Genomic DNA, 27,902 nt, shown 5'->3' with positions numbered 1-27,902 from the left:
CTCAGTTATGATTGAACAGCATCAGACCCTATGGGTGCAGATTCTAAAAATGTACGATGCACCGAGTACTTACCAAAACCCCAAACCCACACTGACATTTTATTTTTTTAAATTTTTTTAAAATTTGATTTATATCCTGCCCTCACCGCCGAAGCAGGCGCAGGGCGACTTACAACATAAAATCCCACAGACAATTAAAATTAATAAGTATTACAATTACACATTCAGTAATAAAACAGATATTCAGTGGTTAAAACAGTTAAAATAGAATATCAAACAGAAGTATATTTTTCACAATATATAAAATATATTCCACCTTGGGAATGTAATAATATCCATAGTTGGAAAATCTTAGAAACAGTCCTTCTCCCTCTGAGATTTCAGAAGAGTAGTGGTGTTAGGCCCTTACAGCTAAAATAAACAGGAGATTTTGACTTTTGTAAGCATTGAAAAGACTTAACATTATACCTAACATTTTTATTTTAGTACAAACTTTCACAGAGAAGACTGTAGTCTAGTGTAGGGTTGCCGATCTGACTTATGAAATATTTGGGGACTTTGGGGGTGGAGATAGATTTTGGGGCTGGAGTGAGGAGCAAGGTTGTGACAAGCACGATGGAACTCTGAAGGAAGTTCTGGCTATCACATTTAAAGGGACCACACTCCTTATAAATGCCTTCCTTCCATTGGAAATAATGGAGGATGGGGGCATCTTCTTTGGGGGCTCATAGAATTGGACTCCTTGGTCCAATGTTTTTGGGGTTGAGGGCGGGGTTGAGGAGGGGTTGAGGAGAAGCACTAGATGCTATGCTGAAAATTTGTTGCATTTACCTAAAAAACCAGCCTCCCCCCCCCGAGCCCCAGATACCCATGGATCGATTCTCCATTATACCCTATAGGGACCAGTCTCCATAGGCAAGGGTATCAAACTCATTTGTTATGAGGGACGAATCTGACATAAATAACACCTTGCTGTGCAGGGCCATGTGTAGCATAAAATGTAATGCCAGGTAGCAGAGATATAAACTTTATAAAGAACACAAACACAATTAAAGATTTAAAAAAACCCAAACTTAGAATAAAACATGATTAAAACATTAGCACTGGTTGGTCTTAAAGGTGCTTTCTTTGTTGTATCGTTCCCATGGGATCTAGAGAGCTGGGCAAAGGAAGCTCTGGCTCTTTCCTTCCTTCCCTAGGAGACCAAGAAGGGTAGAAGCCTCAGCCTATAGAAGGAAGAGAGGCTTGGCTCAGTAGCTCCGCTGTGCGATTGAGAGCACCTGGCAAAGCAAGCTATCCGTTTCCCCCAAGAGAGGAGCCTCAGCAAATGAAGAAAAGAGAGGCTTTGCTCTGTAGCTCCTGTGCGATTGAGCAAGTCTGGCAAAGCAAGCTGTGATGCAGAAGGAAGCAAGAGAGGAAGAAGGAAGCAGATTACAGCCAGTTGCTTGGAGCCCTGATAGGAGCCTTCCAGGGACCTGATTTGTCCTCCTGTTTGACACCCCTAGCGGCCCCGTGGCGCAGAGTGGTAAAGCAGCAGTACTGCAGTACTGTGATCTGAACTCTGCTCACGACCTGAGTTCGATTCCAGCAGAAGCTGGATTCAGGTAGCTGGTCCAAGGTTGACTCAGCGTGAAAACGCTGTGAATACGTCACCCCAGAGTTGGAAACTACTGGTGCTTGCACAGGGGACCTTTCCTTTCCTTGACACCCCTACTATAGGGTGTAATGGAGAGCCCGGCAGACATTCAAAGCCCGCCTCCTGCTTTCTGATAACCCCGTAGTGGGGGGGGGGGGCTCCAAACCAGGGCATCTCCTGGCCCCACCTGTGGATTGGCAGCCCTACTAGTGGGCTAGCACCCATTTCATCAGGTGCACCAGACACATGCATTTCCATAAAAGTATATGCAAGAATAAAAAATTGTTAGTTTTTAAAGTGACAGGATATCAATTTTTTGCTGCAATGAGCTGACAGGGGTACTGTGCTGAAAGCATTCTTTTATAACATATGAAAGTGAAACCTCATGCAGAAGTGGGGAGAGGAGATTTCTAAGTTCAGTTTCCATATATGAACACATCGCTACAGATGGAGCATATTGTGTTATAAACTGTGAAAAACATACTCCAGGTAGGATTGCCAGTTGTGGTTTGGGAAATATCTGGAGATGTTGGAGCATGGAGCCTAGGGAGTGTCAGGTTTGGGTAAAGGAGGGACCCAAGCATGGTACAATGCCTGAGTCCACCCTTCAAAGCAGTCATTTTTTTCTAGGGGAACTGATAATCGGAGATCTCCAAGCCCCACCTGGAGACTGGCAACTCTAACTCGGGTGATCCAAGCCCTTTATTAAAAAAATGTTTAAAGCCTTTAATGTACCTCTTTTATTTAGCACCTGCAATACTGGTGATAGGGATATCCACTCATAAGTTGCCAGCTGTAGTTTAGAAAATTCGTGGAGATGCTGAGTCATTGGTTGGGGGAGGACAGAGTTGGAGGGCGAGGAAAGGGAGCTCACCAGGGGTGTAGTGCCATAAAGCTCACCTGGCTGAAGCTGCCATTTCCTCCAGGGGAAGGAACTGATGTCTGTAGCCCTAGAGATAAATTAGGAGTCAAGAAGAACCTTTAAAACCAACGAAGTTTTATTCAGAATGTAAGCTTTCTGTGTGCTAGAAGCACACTTCATCAGACAATAGGATGGAATGGCAAGCAGTCCTTAATATAGAGAAAGTGGGCAGTATATTAGTGTGCAAAATCATGGTTATGTTTTTTAGATTAAAAGAATCAAAAGTTAGTGACTGGTGATTGTCAGCCTGGGTCGAGTGGGCTAAAACAACAAAAACAAGGCAATATACGTCAGAATACCTTCTAGCACACCAAAGCTTACATTCTGAATGAAACTTTGTTGGTCTTAAAGGTACTACTTGACTCCTCTTTTGTTCTACTGCTTCAGACCAACTCGGCTGCCCACCTGGATCTATCTAATAAGAACATAAGAGAAGCTATGTTGGATCAGGCCAATGGCCCAGCCAGTCCAACACTGTGTCACAGTGGCCAATATGTGTGTGTGTGTGTATACACACGCATACACATATACATATACACACACACACATATATATATACTGTGGCTAATAGCCACTGATGGACCTCTGCTCCATATTTTTATCCAATCCCCTCTTGAAGCTGGCAGTGAATTCCACATGTTAATCACCCTTTGGGTGAAGAAGTACTTCCTTTTATCCGTTTTAACCTGACTGCTCAGCAATTTCATTGAGTGCCCACGAGTTCTTGTATTGTGAGAAAGGGAGAAAAGTACTTCTTTCTCTACCTTCTCCATCCCATGCATAATCTTGCAAACCTCTATCATGTCATCCCACAGTCGACCTCTATCATGTCACCCCGCAGATCTAGAGACAAACTGTAATTCCAGGAGAACTCCACCTGAAAGCCGTTATGCTTAATTGCTGTTTTATAATGTGAAACTGGGCTGAGGCCAAAAAAAAGAGAGCAGTCGCCCAGGAACAGTCCCAAGCACAGGGCGCCTAGTATTTAAACGAAGCTTGCTCCCACCCTCCCATGACTAGCCTCCAGGCGCGAGTGCGCGCTTCCTCAAATTTGCCGCGCAAAAACCAACCGACGCTTAACTCCTCCCTCCCTCCCCGCTCAACCGCTTTCCTTTTCACGTTAACCGTCAGGGCGAGGGGCGGAGACTGAGCCGAGTAATTGACAGTGGCAGGACGGAGATGGGGGTATTCTCGCAGCTTTCTGCCTAAATCCCGACGCAGAAATTTTAGTAGGCAGGTTTCTTTCGCTCCTACTCCATTTCTATATGAGAGAGCTGTGAAATATTTAAAACTCGCACACGACCCTTTCCACCAGCTGTTAAACTGTGTCTATAAAATCACACCTGCAAGAGCCCGTCTCTATTCATGGCAAGGCCGCTCATGCTTCGGGTTTCCCGGCCAATGGGCTGAAGGCGTCGCCCTTTTGAAAGATGGCCGCGCTACAGGCGACGCCGGCCTTCCCACAATGACGGCCCGCCCGCCTACGTGCGCTGCCCTATTCCAAGATGGTCGCGCCGCGTGCCTTGCCAGTGTCCTCACGTTATTCCTGGGCTTGAGGGACGCGGAGGAAGTGGCATAGAGCAGATTGGAAGAACTCAAGAACCTTCCTCGCCCCTCCGACCCCCCTGGCAAGCCCCGCATCGTGCAGCCGAGGCAAGCGAGAAGCGGGGACCCGGGGAAGGTGCGTCTTTCAACAGGAGAGGCGTTTGTTGTGTGCTCTATGAAATCTCACTGAATGAAGCTGATGGAGAAAAGTTAGGTGGGGGAAGGAGGAGAGAAAAGGGAGTCTTTGGGGTTGTATTAAAAGTGCTCAATTGTGGCCTTTTCCTTTCATGAAGAGGGAAGGGGCGCGCGAGAGAACGGGGAGGTTCACAAAAACAAGAGAGAGAGAGAGGTTTTTATGGGTTTTTTTTTTAATCAGTTCATCTAGACAGCTGCCCGAAGCTTATAATTAACCTCCTCTTGGTGACAGCCGAGCGCATCACACCCATTGACTAGTTTATAACAACGGAAGTGTTTTGTATCGTCAGCCAGGCTGGGAGATCTCCCCTGGATATTTCATCTTCAGTATGTATGAATTCGGCGGGGGGGGGGGGCAGGGGAGAAGGGGAAACACTCTGTACATGCTTCGAGGCGCGTTTCTTTCTTATTGCAGCCTATCCTCTGTTAACTGAAATAGACTGTGGCTGCAATCCTAAACTCAGACGTAAACCTCACTGAATTCCGAGGGATTTGCTTGTGAATATGTGTATTTAGGATTGTGCTCTGTGAGGCTAGGCCTTGGTGAACTCTGAGACATTAGACCTGTTCATGTTTTGGCTTGTCAGTTACATCTGTTTACAAGGAATGCACATTTCCTTGCTGTTTACAAGGAATGCACATTCTCTCCTCCCCCTCCATTCTGGTGGAAGTATATTGACCGCATTTTTAAGCACCTCTTTTCTTTTCAAAAACGGGGAGCTCTTTAAAGTGTTTTGTTTCCTAATATGCTTTTACTGATTTTCATGATGCTTTTCTGTGTGGCAAAAAGATTATTTAAACAATATGAATGTATTTTCCCACCCACGCTTTTTAAAATCAATTTCGTAGGAGATCCCAAATTATCAGTGGGTGGAAGCAACGATTTCGTATGCACAGTATTGCATGGTAGAATTCCTCACTTCACCCACAGGTATGCATGAAATGGGGAAGGAGGAGCCTTGCTACTTTTAGCCACCCTGGTTGTGAATACAGCAGGGTTATTATTATGTAGCCAAGATGTTATAAGTGAGAACTGATACAGTGATCTCATGCATGTCTCTTAACATTCTTATGTTAAATGTAAAATTGTATTGGGATTATTCTTCATTTGCTGGGAGAAGTCGATGGGTGGAAAAGAGGAAAACGTATGAAGGAAAGGTTTTGGTTGTGGAAAAGCAAGCTTGATATGATTAGAGATCATTCAAAGATAGACTCATTCTAACTCAGAGGTGGCCAAACTGTGGCTCGGGAGTCACATGTGACTCTTTCTCACATATTCTCCAGAGTGGCAGCTTGGAGAATGCATTTAAAGTTGCTTTCTTTCCACCATTTTCTCCCCCTTCCTCCATTTTCCTCCCTCTCTCCCTCCCACTGTCATCTTGCAGCTCTTAAACATCTGACATTCGTGTCTTGCGGCTCTCAAACTTCTGATGTTTAGTCTATGTGGCTCTTATTGTTAAGCAGGTTTGGCTGTGTCTGAAGAAGTGAGCAGGGACTCACAAAAGCTCATATTGTGCAACAAGTTTTGTTAGTCTTTTGGGTACTACTGAACTCTTTTTTCTACTGCTATGGACAAACATGGCTACCAAACTTGATCACCCTCACCTTGTTTTTCATTTCCCAAATTATAGGTCTCATTGGCATTTCAGTAATGAGGGGGAGAATGTTGTTTGGCCTTGATACTGATTTGAAAGGAATGTCGTATTTTGAAGTTTTTAATTCTTTCATGACTTCAGAATTACTCCATCATGTATGAAACATGTCCACAACCGCATAAAGACAAGGAGGATCAGATACCACTTGAGGATAGGGAAGTGACATTTAGATTTGGGCAATGGGACAGGAGAGAGACATCATCTCTTTGTTTATTCCTTCTATCTGATCTGAAATAAGTTCCCACGCTTTAAAAATCACACTGTGTGAAAGTAAGTTCCACTTATTACAATAGTAGCAACAAAAGATAGATTCCATGGCCACAAATTGAAACTAGTAATTACTATGTGTTAAAAACACACACCCAGAAACAAACATACATTATGTGTCCACTCTGGAGTTTTTTAGTAGGGATTTCAGAAAAATCTCTTCTGTTGCAGTTTTATTTGGATTAGTAGCATAGCATCCCCAACGGCCATTTATATTGTCATAATTGTGTCTTGGCAGCATTGGAATATGAAATAATGTTTTGTTTGGCATCATGGACTGTTCTGAACAATTCAGTCTGATGCCTCAAATGTTTGTGTGGGATAAGACCCGCTTGGCATAAATATAGATCCAGGTGGGCAGCCGTGTTGGTCTGAAGCAGCAGAACAAAGTTTGAGTTCAGTGCTTGTTGATGTGAGCTATGAATGGGTGCTAGTTTTGTTTTGTTTTTAAAGTGAATCGGTTACCCTGTCAAGGAAGCATAACTGGGGCCCTTTGGAGACGTTCTTTAAGGTGCAGTGAATACGTGATGATTCTGGGTTCAGGACTATGCCTGCTTGCCCTGTCCAGTCACTACACATTACCATGTATTCCCAGGTCCAGTCTTCACAGGGGCCTATAGTTTCAGTTTTCAAAAGTTTTTATTATTTTCAGAAAAGTTCAAGAAATAGGAAACAGAAAGAAAGGGAAGGGTAAAGGCACCATACATTCTGTTCTTGTTTTTGTAAGTACTTTCCAAAGTCAAAGGGATATTTCTACCATATTTTCTTAAAAAATATTCTCATTATTTTAATCTAAACGATATATATATATTTTCCATTTTAAAGTTGTATAATATAAATCTTTAGTTGTATTCTGATAACTTGCCAGTTTTACCAAAATGGATTTAAAAGTTCACTTAAAGATAATTGTTATATTATAAACACAGGAAAAAAGAAAAAGAAATCAAATCACACCAGAGAATCTTAAGAGACTTGTGTGTCCAACCAAACATAAAATTTCATCCTATTTTTTCTCGCATCTTCTTTAGATTTCCCAGCTGTCAGTTGGGATAGAAAGTCGAGTTCTGCAGTTTCCAAAACTTTCCCTACCAAGTCCATTTTCGAAGGGATTTCCTGACATTTCCATCTCTGCGCCAAAAGGATTCTAGCTGCAGTGTTGAAGTGTGCCAACATGTGTCTCATTTCTTTAGAATAATCCTCTGGAAATATCTTCAATAAAAAAAGTTCTGGTTTGAAATGTATCTGAGTTTTCATGATCTTCTGTAACATTTCATGTACCATTTTCCAGTAGCCTTTCACCATCTCACACATCCACCACATATGGTAAAAAGTACCAATTTGTTTGGTGCACTTCCAACATTTATTAGACATGTTAGTGTAAATCTTGCACAGTTTCTCTGGAGTCAAGTACCATCTATAAAACATTTTATAGAGGTTTTCTTTGAAAGTCATCGACCTAGTTAGTTTAACATTAATTCCACAATCTTTCCCACTGTTCTAATGTAATGTTATAACCAAAGTTTTTTGCCCATTGGACCATACAATCCTTTACAACTTCATCTTGTGCCTTCATTTGGAGTAGATAGCATACAGTTTAGAAATTAACTTTTCTTGTGGTCCCAAAAGAAATTTATCAAATGAATATTGTTCACTAGTGAAGCCTATCGCCTTGTCTTTGACATATCTAGATTCAACTTGCATTCTCATCCACCAATTCATTTTAATATCCATGCTTTCTAGTTTTTCTATAGTTTTCAGTTGATTTTCTTTTCCCAACAAATCCTCATACCTGTAGTTCTGGTTTGCTTTTAAAAGATTTGGGTGAGTAAATGCTTCTACTGGTGAGACCCATCTTGGAACTTTTGGGTAAATTTTAGGCTTCAACCATGACCAGGTATGATATAGAGATTTCCTGAACCAATGATCCTTGAAGTAAGAGTGGCCTTCAAGTCTTTGATACCACAAATAAGCATGCCAACCCATAGTCAAATCGTGTCCTTCTAGTAACAATTGTCTCTTATCTTTCAATAACATCCAATCTCTTATCCACACCAATACAGATGCTTTGTAGTACAATTGTCAGTCTGGGAGACCCAAACCTGCTCTTAATTTGGAATCCTTTAAGGTCTTTAATTCTGGATTTTTTGCCTTGCCACACATATTTAACGACCATCTTATTTAACTCTTGGAAAAATCCACTGCTTAGAAATATTGGAATAGTTTGAAAAAAAAATAGTCTTGGTAAGACATTCATTTTGATCAAAGCTATTCTTCCCATTAAGGATAAGTTCAGATCTTGCCATTTTTCCAGGTCTTTTTTCTTTTCAATTAGGTGTTTAAATGGTAAAAGTAAGGATTCTTCATAGGCTTTATAAAACTCAGCTGGTAGTCCATCTGGTCCTGGTGACTTGCCATTCTTTTGGGCAGTTAATGCCTCTCCAAGCTCCCTTATTGTTATAGGTTCATTCAAAATTTATTGTTCTGTAAATTTGCTAAGGTTATTTTGTTTAAGATATTCTTCTAAATTTGTTTTATCAACTTGCTCATCTTCATATAATTTTTTATAAAATTATTCTACAATTTGTCGTATTTCTTGTTTTTGAGATTTCTCTTGTTTCCATCTCTCAATGTTGTAATTATTCTTTTAGCCTTCTCTTTTCTCATCCTATAGGCCAACCACCTTCCAGATTTATTAGTATGCTCAAAGAAGTTTTGTTTGGTATATCTTAATTTAATCTCAACCTCTTCCATAAGAATTAAATTCATTTTGTGCTGCATTTCTCTCACCTTTTTTTGAAATCCATACTTTGTTGTATGCTTCTTAAGATTCTTCTCAGCTTCTCCCATTTGTGACATTAAATTCTGATGACTTTCAACTCTTTCTTCTTTTTAATGCAGTATCTAATTGCAAGGCCCCTGTAGAAAGCTTTTGCAGTGACCCGTACTGTTTGCATCTTTACTTCTTGTGTTATATTTAGTTTAAAGAAAGATTCCATTTCTAGTTTAGAAAGTCTTTGACTTTCAAAATTGCTGTGTTTAACTTCCATGGTCGTCTTATCCGTGCACCTTTTAGTTTTATCATTACAGGGCTGTGGTCTGATATGACTCTTGTTTGAATCTGTGTCCATTAGGACTTTAATCAAGCTTGTGGAGAGCCAACACATATAAATTCTAGACCAGGTTTGGTGACTAGGAGAGTAGTAAGTAAAATCTCTAGAATTGGGGTATCTTGTTCTCCAAACGTCCACCAAGTCCAATTCTTCCGCTAATTTCCAGAAGCTTGTAGGAAGCTGAAGACTTGGTTTTAATCTGTTTATGTGTTTTCTTATCCAGTTGCCTATCAGACACTGCATTGAAGTCTCCTATTAGACAGTATTCCACATACTCCAAGTTTAATTATTTAAAATGCAAATCTTGAAAAATTTCTCTTGATGGTCATTTGGAGTATAGATGTTTGCAAGTAGTATTTTCTTATTGTCCACCGTAATTTCCACTAATAAAATTCTACCATCTTCAGAAGCAAATTGCAGTCGTGGATTAAATTTATCTTTAATATAAATTGCCACTCCCCTTTTCTTTTTGTGTAAGTCTGTAGCTGTAAATTGCCAAGTTTTTTATTCTTCAAAATTTTTAATCTTTGGTTAGGATATGAGTTTCCTGTAAGCAAATTATGTCCATTTTGCCAAATATCTAAATGTCTTCCTCCTTTTTGCAGGAGAATTAAGTCCATTTACATTAATTGAAACAATTGAGGCCATTATAGGTTTTGTTTATCATTATCTTATCTTTTTAAAATTGTAGCCTTGTATGATATCTCCATATCTGGTTTGGATCTTCGACACCTGAGCCTTTTTCTCGCTGCTCCTCATCCTTCTCTTTATATTTTCCAAAAAATTCTGGGCTTTGAAGATGGAGTTGATCCTATATCTATTCTTCTGGTACGTGAAAAGAAGGCCTTCTGGCATCAACCACATATAGGGTATCTCTCTTCCTCTCAAAAATTCTGTTAAATCTTGGTATTCTCTCCTTTTTTGTCTCACTGGCCAAGGGACCTCTCTTAAAATTTTTACTGTATTTCCAGCTATCACCATGGGTCTATCTCTTGCTTGTTTCAGGATATCATCTTTAATCTTTTTTCTTGCCAGCCTCAAATGAACTTCACTGGGTAGTTTGTTTTGTCTTGTATAGCTCAATGGCACCCTTCTAACTTGGTCAAACTCATCCTCCGTCCTCTGAGGAGTCACCTGTAAAATTTCAGCCAAGGCTTCACTTAGGATTTTCTGTAAATCTTCATTTTTCTCTTCTGGTATGTTTTGAAACCTCAGCATGTAGGCAGCTTTACTTCCAGCTGTAGAAGTCTAGAATCTTGTAAGGTCTGTTCTTTTCCCAACTGTTCCACTTTTTGAATATTCTCTGTTACCTGAGCCTCTAATGCTTTTAAGGCCTTGTTGGTTTCCGCTGTCTGCCTACTATTTTCCTTGAGTTCTTATTTAATCTCTGCCATCTGTTCATCTATCTTGTCTATTTTACTTGCCATCCATGTTATGGTAGACATTAAGGTAGTTTGCCAGTCTTTCAAGTCACCTTGCATAGGTGTAAATTTCCCTGGGCCCGGTTGGCCACCAGGTGAGTAAGATGGTTTCCCTTCTTTATTTTCTTTTTTTCTTGGCCGGTTCCTTGGGAATGGCCCCTGCTTTACTATCCATGGTTAATAATATAAACACACTCCAAATCAACAATTCAAAAAAAGTCTCTTGACTGTTTGTTTTAAAGTTCTGTGTTCTGCTTTTGGCAAAGGAATAATCTTCTCCAAACAGTTCTTATTGCCAAATATTTCTAAAAAAACAACAGGCTGCTAGCTTCTCTCAGCAATTTATGATAGTCAAAACAGCACTGCAGCTACTAACAAACATAACGTTCAGCCCAGTAGATATTCAGTAGACAAAACAGCAGACCACAGTTCACTGTCCAAGAATTTCCATCAACATTAGTTCAAAGACAAACCACCTCAGCTTTCGAATATCTTCTGTGCAGCACAGTAGGCAAGTAAAATTTTATAATCCAGGGCTGAATACCCTATTTGTAATCCCCAAAATTAGTTGCAAACCAATAATCCAAACTAAAAAACAATAATCCCAACAAGCAAACAAGGAAAAAAAAATCCAACAGAGCCAAAAAGAAACAACCCCCCAGAAGTAATCCAAGTATGATGAATAAAAAAAAGTAAAAGCACCCCACAGATAAAAATTAATCCACAGATAAAAATAATCCAAACCCCAATAAACCAAGAATAGAGGAAAAAATAGGGAACAACTCTCAGATCTATATATAAAAAAATTAAATCCTTAAGATCCACAGATAGAAATAGAGATAAAAATAAAACCTCTTCTTAGAACCCCAGCTGAAGTATGTCAAATAGCCACCAATTTGCAAGCAGAATTTGCACTTTAGAACTTCAGCTTCTGTTACAAGGAAAAATCTTCCAACCAAGCCTCTCAGCGTTCATAGCCACTTATCAATAGGAAACTTTCTCCCAAACAAAAACTTTTTCTTCCTTCCACCAAATACACCAAATACAGTAAGTCAGTGAAGCTTAGACACCAAGTCCAGTAAGTAATACAAATTAATGTAGTCTCCTGCAGATGATTTCATTATTCAACAAAGGCAGAGTCTTTTGTAAGCCTTGAAAGAGAAAGGGGGAGAGTCCCCTCCCCACCTTTCTCAGTCTATTGACGCACTCACAGTCTGCCACCTCTTTGTTCCTGCAACTCTGACATCTCTAACATCCAAAAGAAGTATACTGATGAGAACTTACGGCGGTAGAAAGATCCAGGTCATTTGAGTTGATTGAAGATTGAAGATCAGAATGCAGAGTGTTGAAAAGAAGAAGATAAGCCGGTAGCTGACTTTTGGCCATTTAAAAATGGCGATTGAGACGCTGAGGCTCAGGGAGAGCGGGATCGGGAAGCAGCCACCACCGCTGGCATTCCCAATCAACCACTCTAATCCCCCTGCCTTCTAGGGCCCTCCCTGGGCCCTAGAGTTGAGTCAGCCTTCGTGGGTGACCCCTCAGCTCACCAATTTGAGAGCGGCTCAGGATGCGTCGGTCCGAGCCGCTTCCAAAGGCAAGCTGCCGAAACAGGAAGTCTCAGGGGCCTATAGTTTCATGAGTACATGTGATCTTCAATTTTGAAGTGTGCATTCATGGTTTAGTTCATGTCTGTGCACACTGAAGTATACTTATATGGTCCCCTCTCAGCCATTCATTAACTTACCTTTTATCTGCCTCCCATCTTCAGCTATATATTTATGATATATTTATTTCATTTTTACCCCATTTTTCTCCAAGGCATATTATTATCTTTTTATCCACACAATAACCCTGTGAGGTAGGTTAGGCCGAAAGTATTTAACTGGTCCAAAATCGCCCAGTCAGCTTCCCCAGCAAGACCTGGGTCTTACAGACCCTAATCTGAAGCTGCGTTACCCCGCAGTGCCTTTCATAGGGTGGCTGCTGTTGAATAGTTGTGAGCAGCCAGGCTTGAGTCATGCAAGTCAGGTGGCATCAAGCTACCTAAAGGTTGCTGCCAGACGTAGGGTTGCCAGCTTCCAGGTGGGATTTGAAAGTCCCCCAGAATTCCAGACATCTGTCCCCCTGGAGAAAAATGGTTGCTTTGCATGTAGCATTATAGCATCCTGAAGTCTCTCTCCTCCCCAAACCCTGCACTCCTCAAACTTCATCACAGAATTTCCAGGAATTTCCCATCCTGGAGTTGGCAACTCTAGCCAAGCCTGGTCCCAAAGAGTTCTCCCTCAAAGTCCAAAATAGGGCTGGAAAGGGCCCTCCTGCTTCCTCCTGTCTTTTACTGACAGAGCCAAGGTTGGAGAGCTGTGGTTGCGTAGCAGCAACCATTGAGGGATTCCGTCGCTTAAAGCTACACGCACTCCTTTTATCATTTTTGGATTTTTAAAACTGCCCAGTGTATTTTTTTCCCCCAGATTTCACATTTTCCTGCAAACTTAGGGCCTTTTCCCGGTTTGTAGAAAAATCTGTCCTGCCTGTTCACACCTCCAGTCACTGAATATAAGTATCCAAAGATATTTTGATTTTGCTGTTAAAGATGAAGGAAATGCCTGGTGAAGGGCAAAGTTGGCATATACTACAGGATGCCTGCATGGGACATCAATGAAAAACTCAAACTTGCCCCTCAGTGTAGGAGGGAATTATCCACTATCAAATATTTTACTATTCCACTTGTCACATATGATATAAGGTAGCTTGAGGAGCAGGCTGAGTAATTTCTTGCCCCCAGATAAATGGCTGGTTGCAAATAAACTGAGTGAGGATGCATCATTGGCTGTACTGTGCCTTGTTTACTTCCACACTAGTCTTTTTCTCTAGTATGAATGCCGTGTTCTTATTTACTCGCCAGAATCCAGACAGTATTACTTCAAACATTTTCTGTTCTCTCCTCCCTCCCCCCACCCCCCCCCCCCCACCTCCCAAGTGCTGGCATGTAGCTGTGTTGGAGCTTTTGTCACAATTGTAGCACAATCTTTTCAGATGTGACATGTTTCTCTTTGTAACTTGATTTGAGGATGTGGTTTGATTATATGCTTGACTGTGGTGTGTGATCCTGTTCTATTACTTGGCTGCATGCTACATCTATGCTACTGCCTATTCTAAAATGCCATCGCAATGGAATTTCTGGAGCAGGAAGTAGTGAGTCATCTTAAAGTTTCAAAGTAAAATGAGTTCTAATAGGCAAGGGAGTTGCCAGAGTTCTTTCTTACTTTTTGGTAATACTATAGCAGCATTGCAGAGGTGGTTCATACGTGTGTCCAGTTTAGGGTTTTTGTACCTCCTGGCCCCAAACATGGAGGGCACACTTTGTTTATGTAATGAAGAAAAACTGTGAAGTTGACAAACTCTGTCCTCTTTAGCCACTCCTGCTAAAATGGTTGGATCAAATCGTGCTTCAAAATTGACGGCTCCAGGGAACAACATAGGCAATGGTTGTTGCAAGAAAAAGTGTGAACTAAAAAAACTGGACTAGTTTCGGGGGAAAAGTCTCCCTTTATGGTGTGAAAAGTGGGTACTATTTACAGGGAAAGAGATAAGTGAAAGTGTCCCTGGCAGGAGTTACATCCCCATAAATGTGGAAAGATGGCACTATATATTGCCCAGTACAGGGAGAAGCCACAGCTGAGAAGGTACAGTGTTAGGTAATAATTCTGGAAAATACCTGTGCCTGAGAGGAGAGCTGCCACCTGTCAGAATGGGCAATACTGGGCTTGATGGACCAATGGGCTGAAACTGTCTTCAAATTCATCCGGTGCCACCAAGATGGATTGGCTTTAAATCAAAGCAATTTAATTGGCTAAGAAAATATTAATTTAAATCAGGTTTCTAACTGCGAAATTCTTATTTCTTGAAGAAGTAAGCATGTTTAGTTTGTGACAGACTAGTGCTTTTAACAAAGCCTTTAGATTTTCAGGGAGCATATTTTGTCATCCAGCTCTTGTGCACTACAGAAGCAAGTGGCAGAGTTCAGTTTTATGGACAGAAAGATCACTTACAGCTCACTATTAAAACAGTCTTACACATTTCTAAGCTCATTTGTTTCTATGGATTTAGAAAGTTGTGACTGTTCAGGATTGCACCGTTACACTTCAGCAGTCCTGTGTATACTTATTTAAAAGTGATCCACATTACTTGAAAGTAAATTTTGTCCCAGTGTTCATGGAACCAGGCTGCAAGAAGTTGGTAATTACTAAGCAAAGGTGTTTTTCAGTGAAATACTGTTTGGTTACTGGAGCAATACATATTTATAATCTGAGAACTAAATGTATTATAGAGCTTCATAAAGTAGGAATATAAGATCACTTTAGATGATCTTGATAACAGGGTGTTACCTCCTAGGTTCTACTAACTTAGATGACTTCCTTAGTGCCTAGAAAAAAAAGATAGTAGAAAGCACACAATGTATCTCTGTATATGACTTTAAAATTGCACAGGGTTTGACTTCAGAAATTATATATTTCTCCAATGATTCTACTGTATTAAAAAAGCAGAATTAAACTTCCTGTTATTGTTCATGATTCTGCTTTAATAAGATTAATGTGTATACTAAAATCAATATTTCTGTAAATCAAGATTTCAGTGGTTTTTTTTAATCTTGAGTTTTCAACACATTTTAAAAATTGTTGTATAGTGTTAGCTAAAAAGCTGCTACTGTTATCATTGAGAAGTACTTGTGATCTGCTAACTGAGGATGGGGGGGGGCAATGGGAGTAGTCTCCATGTCTATTTGCTCCCCCACCCTAGCATATTATGTGGCTGCTAGCAATCTTAATTTTCCTGCTAGGCTTGGGAAGAGTTTCCTTCATTTTAACTCCTGTATGTTTCAGGAGAGCATTCATTTCCTAGGATCACTGGTTTCAGTTTTATTTACATCATTTATATATAGCCCAACTTTCTCACTGAGACTCAATTTTGACATGCCCCCTCCCCTTTTTTTATTCTTCATAGTTAAAAAAAAAGAAATAGATTATAAATGAAGATTAATTTTAAACCTGTTATTATTCTGATCTTGTGATTGCTAACTAGTAGTTTGATTTTTCCTTAGACTGGTATAGGTCTATAATACAGAAGTGGTTTCTGTCCTCTTGCAGAGAAGCCCTCTGCTGAGGAGGACCAGTCCACAGTGTGTACAAATGAGTACCCTAAATGTTCTCAGCAACCGCACCTAGAAACTGAATGACCATTCTGTGTTAGAAATAATTGAGGCAAGTGAACTAATTAGTATCTCACACTGTACAGTAGGTAATGAAGAACTTCCGTTTCAACAATACCTTTGTAGATAGCTTCAGGTGGGTAGCCATGTTGGTCTGAAGTAGCAGAGCAAAGGTCAAATCCAGTGGTACTTTTAAAACCAATGATACGTTTGTAGTACTTCTGTGAAATGCTCAGTAAAATTCATATTGCTGTTCTTGCATAATATTTTGGAAGGCAGGCATGATGCTTCAAGTTTTATAACAGAAGACAAGTGGGCTATAAATGGATTAAATATTTAATATAATCATTTCAATATGCCATTTCCCCAGCACTTGGTTGAAGTGGCTTATGAAAAATAAAAGGCCATTGTTTTAACCACATGTTTATCTAATCAACGCTTTACAGTAGATTGGGTAGGCAAAAAAAGAAGAAATTGGAGAAACAAATTAAATTTAGCTGTTGCTATAATTCTGTACAGATAAGGATTTTTTTAAAAAAATTAAACTCTGCATCTCTAAAACTTCCTCCTGGTTTTCATGCCTGGTCTTTTGAATATAACAAGTTCACAGACAACCGTTTTTTAGATGTTGCATTTTAAATCTGCAATTGCTATTCACATGTACCTGTTAGTAGATTTGCTGTCTTCCACCTGCCTAGACTTATTTAAAGAATTTAAAGAGCTTTATTTAGCTCCTACAGTCAATTGGTATTCTAAGGCTTCAGGGTGGAGAGAGTCTTTTTAAAAAATAGCTTTTTCTTTCTTTAATCTGCACATAAAAAGGATGCCACACAATTAGAATAGCAACATGCCAGAGTTCATGTTTAGAGTTGGAAATGATGAAGAATTTGGCAACAGTAGCCTGTGTGAGTCATGTAATAATTTGGATGCCTAGAATGTCATTTGCAATGTCTTAATGTCTCTTGGATTACACTGTAGGCATATTTTTAATTAAAAACAAATGCTTTACTTCTAGCTGTGAATTCCACTACGAGATTGTTATAAGTCACCAACACATCCTGCCTCCACAATATAGAAATGGGTGGAATCTTTTCTAAGTGGCGGGTAAGTAAATCTTCTGAACTATTGGTGCACATTTTTTTATATTACAAGAAAAATCATGTCCCAAGTGCTATTTCTAATAAATTTCCTGGCTAAGGCACTGAAATTGTTTAGTATATTCTAGTTAATATATTATTGCTAAATAGGGTCTTCATAATGATTTTAGTTGGAGATAAGATTTTCAAATTACAGAATATATTTTCTGATGGCACAAGTTTGGCTGTCCCTCCTTAAGCATAGTGATCAAAATCCAACATGGTGCTAAGTATACAGGAGCCCATCAAAATCAATGGGCTCATTGATGCTTGGCACAGTTTTGGGTTATGGCCAGTTCTACTGGAAGGAGTTGCTGTGGGCAAATGTTCTAGAAAAGCATGTTGTCCAGCAGCCAAACCCTGATCAAATAGCTGCTTATTGTCTCAGAAAAAGTATTTTCAAACATAAATCCTGCTGAGTGTAGTTGTTTTCTCAGTGACTGGGTTGTAAATAAGCTTATTTTGTTAAATCTGAAAAGTAGCTTTTGGAGTGATGTAACACACAGGCTTTCAGTTGATGGCAGACACATCTACAATAGATCACTTTTATTATTTTTGCATCAATAATAAGCTTAGACTTTATACAGGTGCTCAGGGTATATCCCTCTGTATGCTTGCACATTCTCACAGTGTATCATATCACACTGATAATGCATGTAGCAGCCTAGTAAAACAGGTCAATATTATCCCCATGTTACAGATGGCAGTGGAGGGAGAGAGGCTTGTATTAGAAGAGCTACTTACTCACTTCCACGGCCTTATTCCAGCTCATGTTAGTTATGATCACTATCTCTTCTGGGTTTGTTGGGATTTACTGATTATTGATTTTTCCTGGATTGGGGTAGTTGCATTTTTGTGAGTTTTGCATAAGCTAGCATTGAATAAATACAGCTTTAGACGTGTTCTGAAAGGTAGTTTGTTCCTCAGTTCTTTTTAGTATTGAGTTCTGAAATGTAATTTAGGCAAAAGCTATGTGTGTGTTGCTTAGTTAAAGATAAATGCTTTCTTTTTATGAACAGTGTTTGAATGCTGAAGTTTTATCAGTAACATATAGAAGTTCATTTTGTATGAAACCATATGTTGCAGCAAGCTTCTTATTGACTCTGTAGTTAACTAATGTAATTGGTCTGCAGATATATTTTATATATGAAGGATATTTGTGTTATTTTCCTTGTGAGCAAGTTTCATAACTTCCATGTAGTCCCATCTACATAGGAATTAGGTGTCCTTCATACACTGCTATGTGTGTGCCAAGTTAAGGAAAAAATGTGATCATTATTATCAGTCCATTTGTTTATCTAGTTGCTCAGGTCATGGTGCCATGAGAGTTTATCTTTGCAGCAGCCCTAAGGAGTAGGTTAGGCTGAGAGACACTGATGATTTGTCAAAGGCCACCCAGTGAGCTTCCTGACTGAACAGGGATTTGAACTTTAATTTCCCTGGCTTAGTATATTTTCCACAACACTGCATTGGCCACACATTAAGGAAGAACTACCCCCCCCCCCCCCCAGGAACTCAGAGGAGTCCATTCCTTAATGATCTCATAAAGAAGGGAAAATAAAGTGAAAAGTTAATATGGTAGCACATAGACATATTTATTTATTTAAATACATTTCCCCCCTTGCCTTTCTTTTGAAAGATGATGACTGCAGTAGTCAAGTAGGTTCATAAGGGTGGAGGCCTATATGGTTTGGGATCAAAGTATGTTGATCCCAAACCATATAGGGCTTCAAAGATGAACATCAGCACCTTGAATTGTGCCTGGAAACAGATTGGGAGCCAGTGTAGATGGGCCAAGACCGGAATGATATGGTCCCTGCAGTCCAGTCAATTTACTGTCCTGGTTGCATCATTTTGGGCCAACTGAGGTTTCCAGACTCTTTTCAAGGGCAGTCCCCAATAGAGCACACTGCAGAAATCTAATCTAGATGTAATCAGGGCATGCTCCACAGAGGCCAGATCTTTTCTACCCAGGGAAGGCTGCAACTGGCTAACTTGTTGAAGCAAGTGAAAGGCACTCGTGATTGCAGCTGACACCTCCTCCTTCTGCAGTAGCATCTCCAGGCCACAGAGCTACTTCTTCAAGGGGAGTGCAACCCCATCTAGAACAGGTGACACCTTAAATCCAAGGTCAGACCTTGTGCTCACCAGTAACACTTCCATCTTGTCAGGATTAAGTTTCAGTTTATTGGCCTACATCCGCTCTGAAACTGCCTTCTAGGCAGTGGTTCAGGGTTTCTACAGTCTCCATGGGATCAGCTGGAAGCACAAGATAGAACTGAATGTCATCCACGTGTTTATGCAAACCAATCCAAATCTCCAGATGATCTCACCCATTGATTTCATGTAGATGTTAAAGGTAATAGGAGAGAAGCAGGAACTTTGCAGGATGCTAAAGGCCAAGAGGCTGATCAGCAGTATCCAGTACCATCTAATGAAACCTCTCCAGGTAGGACTGGAACAACTGTAAAACAGTGTCTCCTAATCTCAGCCTGGAAAGGCAATCCAGAAGAATATCAATTGAGGTAGCTGTGTTTGTCTGTAACAATAGAAAACTGCAAGAGTCCAGTAGCACCTTAACACTCTTTGAGTATCTGAAGAAGTGAGCAGTGACTCATGAAAACTCACACCCTGCCACAAATGTTGTTAGTTTTTAAGGTATTACTAGTCTCTTGATCTTTTCTGCTGCAGAAGAATACCATAATCGATGGTGTCAAAAGCTGCTGATGAACAAAGTTCTCACTTGGAGATATATTGGGAGAGGTGGTTCTGAGGATGCATGGGCCCTGGGCCATAAACTGCCTAATAGGTCAAAACCAGCAGCTTGAATTGAACCAGAAACTGACAGGAAGTCAGCGCAATGACCAGCTCTGGTATATAATATAGCTTCTGGCTGATTTAGTAAATAAGCCACAACAGTACTAACTGAAGAATGCCAAATTATCTTCAAAGTCAACTCCATGTAGACTGTGCCACAATAATCTGTCTTCAAGGATATTTTAGTACAGATTAGTGTGGCCAGATCAGCTGAGTCTAGAGACACGGACAATTTGCATGCAGATAATGTGCTTTTAGTTAGTGTAATAAACTATCTCCTTGTCTGAAAGGCAGGATCTAGCAAGCTCCTATACTCTTTACAGAATCAGCCAGAGGTAACTGTATCCATAAAAAAAGGGATCTCACAGCCTTATTGACCAGTTATCACCACCACCTTACCTGGATTCAATTTCCATTGTTCTTTATCAGCTAGGCAGCTAAGGCTGACAGGCACTGGCTTGGAACAGAACACAGGAATTATCACCCCCACTTTTCTACAGGTTTGCACAGGTTTGCAGTTCAGTTTCACTTTCAGCTTTGTTTCCACTGGTAGTCCCTCCTTTCCTACATGCACTTAACCTCCAGCCTTCTCCTTGTCAAGATCAGTTCCACTTCCAACAGACTTCTATTCACTGAACTACTTAAAATGTTTCATTTTGAGAGAGAGGTAACAGATTGACTGTATGCGCAAATTTGTGGTTGGTAAATAGAGCTGAGGTCTGTGTTTTTTTAACTACAGCTGTTCAGGGTAGATTTTCATACTACTTTCTTCTCCCTTGTAAGCAGGCAAAGCCTTCCACGGTAGAAGTTTTGGAAAAAATTGATAAGGTATGTTTCATCTTCTATTGATTCTAAAATATTGGCAGTTATATTTTGTACTTGGAACTGGACACTTGATAACACTAAATTAAGGGCCCAGCTAGATGAGACACTGTATATTTTTTTTCTGTAAAAGCAGTCACTTTTGGCAGCCTATTTCCTTTATACCTTAGCTAACAGTTTTTTGGGGGCAGTTTTTCATGGTGTAGGGGGAAGGGTTAAGGTAGCTGACCTTTGCAGTCTAGATCACACAGACCTGTGGCTGCTTTTTCAACAAATTTAAAGGTGTCTGAAATAGAGATCATCTTATTTCCATCAGAGGCTGGTTGTATTATGGAGTGGCAAATAGTTACATTATCATTTTTAAGTTCAGTAGTGTCTTCTCAAATATATATATATATATATATACACACACACACTCATTATATATATATATATATATATATATATACACACACACACACACACACACCGTATATACTCGAGTATAAGCCGAGTTTTTCTAAGCAAATTTTGGGCAGAAAAACCCCCTCCTCGGCTTATACTCGAGTCAGTGGTGTAGGGGGAGGGCACGCACTCCACCGTGGAGTTGAGCTCCCTCAAAGCGGCGGCCGCCGACCCGGCTTTGGAGCGGCCCAGACGGCTCTCGCGGTGCAGGACCTGCCTGTGGAGGTTGTTCAGCTCCACCACGTCGTGGTCTACCAGGCCCAAGCGGCCCACGCCGGCCGCCACCAAGTACAGCGCCAGCAGGCAGCCCTGGCCGCCGCAGCCCACCACCAGCACGGAGCAGGCGGAGAGCAGCAGCTGCCTGCGCACACCGGTCTCCGGGAGCACCAGCTGCCGCGAGTAGCGCTCGATCTCCAGCCGGCTCAGTTCTGTGCGGAGGGGGAGAGGAGAGGAAATGATGATCTCCTCAGAGGCCGCGCTCGAGCCGTCGGCCTCTGAGAGGCGCGCCTTCTTTCCCGCGCGCTCAGACATCGCCTCAGCGGCTGCTTCTTCCCTCAAATTGAAAGGGGGGGAGAAAAGAAGGTATTAATTATGGATCCGAAAGAAGCTTCACAAGGTGGGCCTCGCCTCTTCCGTTTCCGTCGCGGGCGCTGAGGCAAAAGGCCCGCTTGGCTGGTTGACACGCAAACACCGTCTCCTCTCCGAGGGCCGCCGCCGTCATGGCAGCCTCACGGGACAAGTACTCGGTGCTGCTGCCCACCTACAACGAGCGCAAGAATCTGCCGCTCATCGTGTGGCTGCTGGTGCGGAGCTTCCAGGAGAGGTGACTACGGGGGTGGGGCAAGGAAACCGGGGGGGGGGGTTAGTTTCCATTTCTTTCTCCGCGCCGCCGCTAAGATTTGAGCTAACGTTGTAAATTCAGACAAATTTTGCACTCCGGATTAGTTACTCAGGTTCAAAAGAGTACTCAGTCTTTCTCCCCCCCTTTTCAAAGGCAACTCCGCCACTGTGTTGGCTGCGTAAACGGAGAACATATGAACATATGAAGCTGCCTTATACTGAATCAGACCCTCGGTTCATGCACATGTCTAGAGTGCTTGCTTTCAGTTCCGAAAAGTCTCTGCTGCATTTCCCACACTCGGCTTATACTCGAGTCAATAAGTTTTCCCAGATTTTTGGGGTAAAATTAGAAGCCTCGGCTTATATTCGGGTCGGCTTATACTCGAGTATATACGATATATATATATATATATATATATATATATATATATAAAAATATATATATAGATGATGGGGTTTGCAGTGTACGTTTAAGAGTGCATATAATTATAGATAATGATTGTAATTCCATGAAAATTATGAGTGTGTGGGAGAGCGTTGCATGGTATCTTGACCTGTGCATGCTGTTTCTGTAGCAGCAGTTCCCAGCAGTAGTGCAGTTAGGTAATTTTAGATTCTGGATTTATTGGACTTTGAGGGCCTCCTTTTAGATGGAAATGCATACTTCAGATGTGATTCTGCAGCCTGCTTTTGAGGACTCCCTGCTAAGCATGTGGGCTGGGATTGTGGACTTCTCCCCAGAGTCCAGCCTGATGGCACCATTAGTTTCCCATGCCAAAGAAGTGTAATTCTTTTAATTTGTTCATTTGGCAGTAAACACTACTGCAGCAGACAGTGAAGTTGTGGTTTGTGGTGCAGCTGTTTGTCGTGCATATTTATTTCTTTGAGTCATAACCAAGGGCTGGTTCTTAGTGTATTTTCCTCTAGAATATTATTAGATAAGGTCTAATTCTCGGATTGATGTGCAAAGATTATAATATAGTCAGACTATGACTCTTCTTATATAGCGGGGTGGCCAATGGTAGCTCTCCAAATTTTTTTTGCCTACAACTCCCATCAGCCCCAGCCAGCATGGTCAATGGCTGAGGCTGATGGGAGTTGTAGGCAAAAAAAAATCTGGAGAGCTACTGTTGGCCACCCCTGTTATATAGGTAAGAAAGTCACAGTCCTTTACCATGGCACGTATGAAGGATGTGCATATGAAAAGTGAAAGAGGCAGCAACAGGGCTTTTTTTAAAACAGGAACGCAGTTCTGGCTGGCTTGGCATCAGGAGGTGTGGCTTAATATGCAAATGTTCCTGCTGGGCTTTTTCTTTTTCTTTTCTTTTTTTTTATCAGAATTTTAAGTTTATTACACCCAAGTGGAAATAAACAAAAAACAACCAATACACAAAAACACAAAGAGAAAAAAGCAAAACATAAACATATCATACAACTCACACATCACACTTCCCTCCACCTCCCTTGCATACTCTCAGTCACCCCGGGGGTGATCAGAGATGAACTGTTTCCTTTTCTATTATTCCCATGTCAGTCCTTTACTTTTAACCCAACAGTAAATTGGTTCCCAGCTCTCTTTACATTTTAACAAATTCCCATTTCTTATTCTAGTAGTCATAACATCTAATTCTGCAGCCTCAATAAGTTTAACCATAAATTCTTCCCTGGAGGGGGTTTGGGGTACTTTCCAATATTTAGCAACTAATATTCTCGCGGTGGTAACAATATACATTAATATCTTAATTGTTTTAAGTGGAAAATCTTCTTTGCACACATTTAGAAGATATAGTTCTGGTGAATGAGGTACCTTGACTTTTAGAATTTTTTGGGCCCAAGTATTAATTAATGCCCAGTATTTTTTAGCATGCTCACATCTCCACCAAATATGAATTAGTGAGCCTTTGGTCTTTTTGCATTTCCAGCATTTGTTGGAATAACTGGGATATATTTTAGCTAAACGGTCAGGTGTTAGGTACCAGCGATAAATCATTTTGTATAAGTTTTCTTTGTACAGGGCCGGCAAGGTTAACTTTACATTCCGTTTCCAGATTTTCTCCCAGTCATCTAAGCTAATATTGAGATCAATGTCTCTTAGCCATTTTATCCATGATTCTTTGACCACCTCTTCCTGCATTTTTTCTCTCAATAGCCATTCATATATTTTAGAAATTAATTTTTGATCTGTCTGGATAATTTGGTCAAGGTCATTCAATTTCTTAGGGAATCCTCTTTCTTTATCTTTTTGATAACAAGATTGTATTTGACACTTCAGCCACCAATCTATTGGAGTCATTTCTTCCATTCTTAAATTGTTTTGTTTATCTAATAAGCTTTGGTAATCAATTAATTTGTTCCAATCATAAAGGTTGGGATGGGTATGAGCCTCAATTGGTGAGACCCATAATGGGGTATAAGAATAAAATTTCTTAATTTCCATCCACACTCTATAAAGGGATTTTCTTATCTCATGCCTCCAAAACAAGCTGTTGGAAGGGGGATTTTGGTACCAAAGATATCCGTGCCATCCTGCTGGGCTTTTTCTACAACCCCCCCCCTGGGCAGCAATGTGAGTGTAGCTCATCAAGACTGGGAGCAAATAGAATTGTTTAAAAATTTATGGGCCTTTTATTGAGCAGGAAGGCAGTTCTGGCTGGTTTGGCGGCAGGGGTGTGGTCTAATATGCAAGTGAGTACCTGCTGGGCTTTCTACAAAAAAAGCCCCGTGCATTTAATTTGCTAATAGAATGATGTACAGGAAGATCTCAAATCAATATAGTAAAATATTTTTCAATGGGTAATAAAACTATGAATAGAATTGTAAAAACCAGTGATGATAGAATGACTTCTGACAACGTTGAGTCTGAATACATGCCACTTGTTAAAGAACAAGCAGATAGCAGGATTGCATGGTCTCAGTATTCATCAGCAACAATGTTTTGTCAAGTACCCAGAAACGGTCAGGTATCACTAATCAACACTAAACCTATGAACGAATGTAGACACAGTTAAAACATTCCAGATTTCTTCACACAGTGACAATAACATTTAAAAGTACAAAAGTAACATTAGTACTGCATAAGTATTGCATATCCCATATACCTCCTGGAGGTCGCTTCGTTCGGCCTCCCAAGATCTTCTGATAGTCCCCGGCCCAAGAGATGTCCGTCTTGCCTCTACTAGGGCCAGGCCCTGGTGGAATTAGCTCCCTATGGAGATCCGGGCCCTACCTGGCTTGTTGGCCTTTGTAGGGCCTGTAAAATGGAGCTGTTACGCCAGGTTTTTGGATGAGGCAGTGGGCATCTAACAATTTGATCGGTTGGCCTCCCCCCCTACTGTACTACTGTATTGTGGTACTATTTTTGTGCTAGTCTGTAGTACCAATTTGCCATTCTGTAGTATCATCCTGCTATATTGTTCTGTTATGTCATCTTGCTGAAGCATCCTGTTGCACTTTACTGAATGTTGTATTTGGTTTTATTATGATATTGTATTTTTATTGTGATTTTATTACTATTTTGACGTACTCCGCTCTGAGCCCCCACACGGGGGAATGGGTGGAATATAAATAAACAAATAATAATAATAAAATAACATTGGCAAGTGCAAAAAAAGTTGTTAGTTTTTTGTTCTCTTGCTTGCCTGGCCATCTAAACTTATTTGAATCATTTGTGGCACATTCAGTGTCTAAAAGGAAGGAGGGAAATCTCTTGCAGTTTATGAAAGGTTTCGTGTCTTCATCACCTAGGGGTAATTCATCATGTGATGGCTGTTCTTCAGCCTGTTTCACATCTCATAAATATTAACCAGGTGAATGTTGCTTTAATGTTAGGGGAAATGGCTTCCAAATTTGGGATTAGGGGAAGAATACATACTAGTAACTACACAGAGCCAATGATTAAGGCATACTCATTTTCCAGTTAATAAGCTGGTAGAACTACCCACAGCTAGCATTGCTTTTCTAAATATAATTGCTTCAAACATAATATAATAACATATTGGGTTGTCCTGAACATAAGAATAGTAAAAAACAGTAGGTGATTATTTCTTTGCTGTTTCTTTTGTCTCTTGCTACCGTCCTACTCCTGCTGGCATAGGGAGCTACATATATAGTGGCACAGTTCACAGGGCATACAGTGCATTGTTCAGCAGGTTAACTTCAAGAATGTCAAGGATATTATTCAGTAGTTATATCTTCAGATGACGTGTTCAAGAATAAAATCTCCGCACAAATGATTAAATCCTGCAAATGTGCTATGCTTTTATCAAAAAGATTGCATTTTTCATTTACAGGATATCCAAGCACTTGAAGAGTTCAGAGAGAAAAATCAAAGGCAGCAGAAACTATGGGTTGGAAGACTACTTCTCTATTCGTCCATTCTTTATCTTATTACTTGTCTGATTATCTACTTTTGGTATCTTCCTGATGACTGGACAGCAAGGTTGATTATGACACTTCCACTGTTTGCATTTCCAGTTATGTAAGTAAAGCTAGTATTTAATTTTTCTCCTGTTTATGTAGAGAAATTGTAAAGTGAATTGCAGTAAGGCAGTTGGGTATGTGCATTGGCAGTTTGAGTGTCGTCATAATTTGCAGGTGTTACTTGAAAGGTTTGTTTAGAAAAATATCTCTGGAAACAAAGTTGATGTTCTATTTGAAAGAGACATGCAAGACATTCTTTTGCTTTTTAAATCTCATTAACTGGAGGAAACTTAAGAGCAGCTTTCTAAATGGAAAAGGTTGCTAAAAACCCCGTGAGCTAGCTCACACTAACTCAGCTTAGAGAGAACAAGTCACTGCTAATGTTTAGGTACCAGAAAAAATTCATCATCTTATGTTTCTAATGGTCTTCAAGATCCTGTTAACATGGTTTTGCTACATCTTCCTTATGTCTATGTTATGTTCTTTGCTAGTACTATGTATTTGTATAATTTTAGTATGTTTTTTATTTTCTTTCATTTTGTTTGTTTTGTAAAGCTCTTTGAGGGCTCTTACATTGAAGGATGGGATATGAATTCTCTGAAGAAATAAGACGTTAAAGTATCATACTGCTAGTGAAAACATCTAATGGGACATTTCTACCATTTGTCTGCTCTGTTTTGCATTCTTCTGAATTCAGTACTACTTCCCTGGATGACTGTGATGTGGGAGTGGGGAACTGAAATTCTAAGATAGGTGCCCACAAGTGTATCAGAACACTAAACTGAAACCCTTTTTTGCAAACAGTGCATCCTTTCTCTCTCCCCAGACATTTCTTTTTTTACTCTGACAGGAGGGAAAAGCAAGTAGCTGCCAGCTTGTCCTTGCTTTTGGTCAAAAGGCAAATCTGCATCTGGTGCCCTCTGCTACTAGCTATAGAGATTCTCTAGCCTTAAGTAATATCTGCCTTTCCTAGTCTGCAGTGGTTCACTAGAATATCGTTGCTTTGGATTGTTTCCCAAATGTCTGATTGCATTGCTGATGCTGGAAAAGTGGGGCTGGCTTTCAGGAATAGGTTGAATACTTTACAGGATACATGCATTTAAATTGGCATACTCTGTTTTTTCTTCAAATCACATCACTGTTTGTGGATTTAAGAAAATAAAGGCAGATTAGATTGCTTTTTTAAAAAGTCTAAAATGTTTGACTAGTTACTCAAGGATTTTTCAACAACTTATTATGCACAATTGTTAGATATTTAAATAAATGGTTAAGAATAGCTTGTACTTTAGTACAGTTGAACTTCAGTACTTACTTGATTGCTTTGTAAAAAGCTTATAAAATACATATCCAAAAGAAGGTGTCATACAGTGATTCCCTGAAGTAAATTCTTAAACCTTTTCATCAATATGTGTCATATATGTTCAAAAGCTAGCATTTAACTGAAAAGACGACCACCGCCGAGGTGTT

At 40.3% G+C, this 27,902-nt stretch overlaps 1 protein-coding gene across 4 annotated transcripts in view; it reads left to right on the top strand.

Moving 5' to 3' along the window:
• Positions 1 to 3,899: 3,899 nt before the first annotated feature.
• LNPK (lunapark, ER junction formation factor) overlaps positions 3,900 to 27,902 on the top strand; it is an 81,373-nt gene continuing 57,370 nt past the window's right edge. For 2 of the 4 annotated variants that reach the window (XM_060257004.1, XM_060257002.1), the window contains exons 1-4: positions 4,014 to 4,239; positions 16,973 to 17,061; positions 20,694 to 20,738; positions 26,306 to 26,493. In XM_060257004.1, coding sequence (XP_060112987.1) covers positions 17,035 to 17,061; positions 20,694 to 20,738; positions 26,306 to 26,493 — 260 coding nt within the window. In that variant the 5' untranslated portion in view covers positions 4,014 to 4,239; positions 16,973 to 17,034. Of the gene's footprint in view, positions 4,240 to 16,960; positions 17,062 to 20,693; positions 20,739 to 26,305; positions 26,494 to 27,902 lie in introns of those variants that run through there. The other 2 variants (XM_060257003.1, XM_060257005.1) reach the window with 2 other exon arrangements.

This window comes from Heteronotia binoei, chromosome 16 (assembly GCF_032191835.1).
Source record: "Heteronotia binoei isolate CCM8104 ecotype False Entrance Well chromosome 16, APGP_CSIRO_Hbin_v1, whole genome shotgun sequence".
Classification (NCBI taxonomy): Eukaryota; Metazoa; Chordata; class Lepidosauria; order Squamata; family Gekkonidae; genus Heteronotia; species Heteronotia binoei.
The sequence above is the reverse complement of the archived record's forward strand: the minus strand, read 5'-3'. Positions and strand labels throughout refer to the sequence as shown.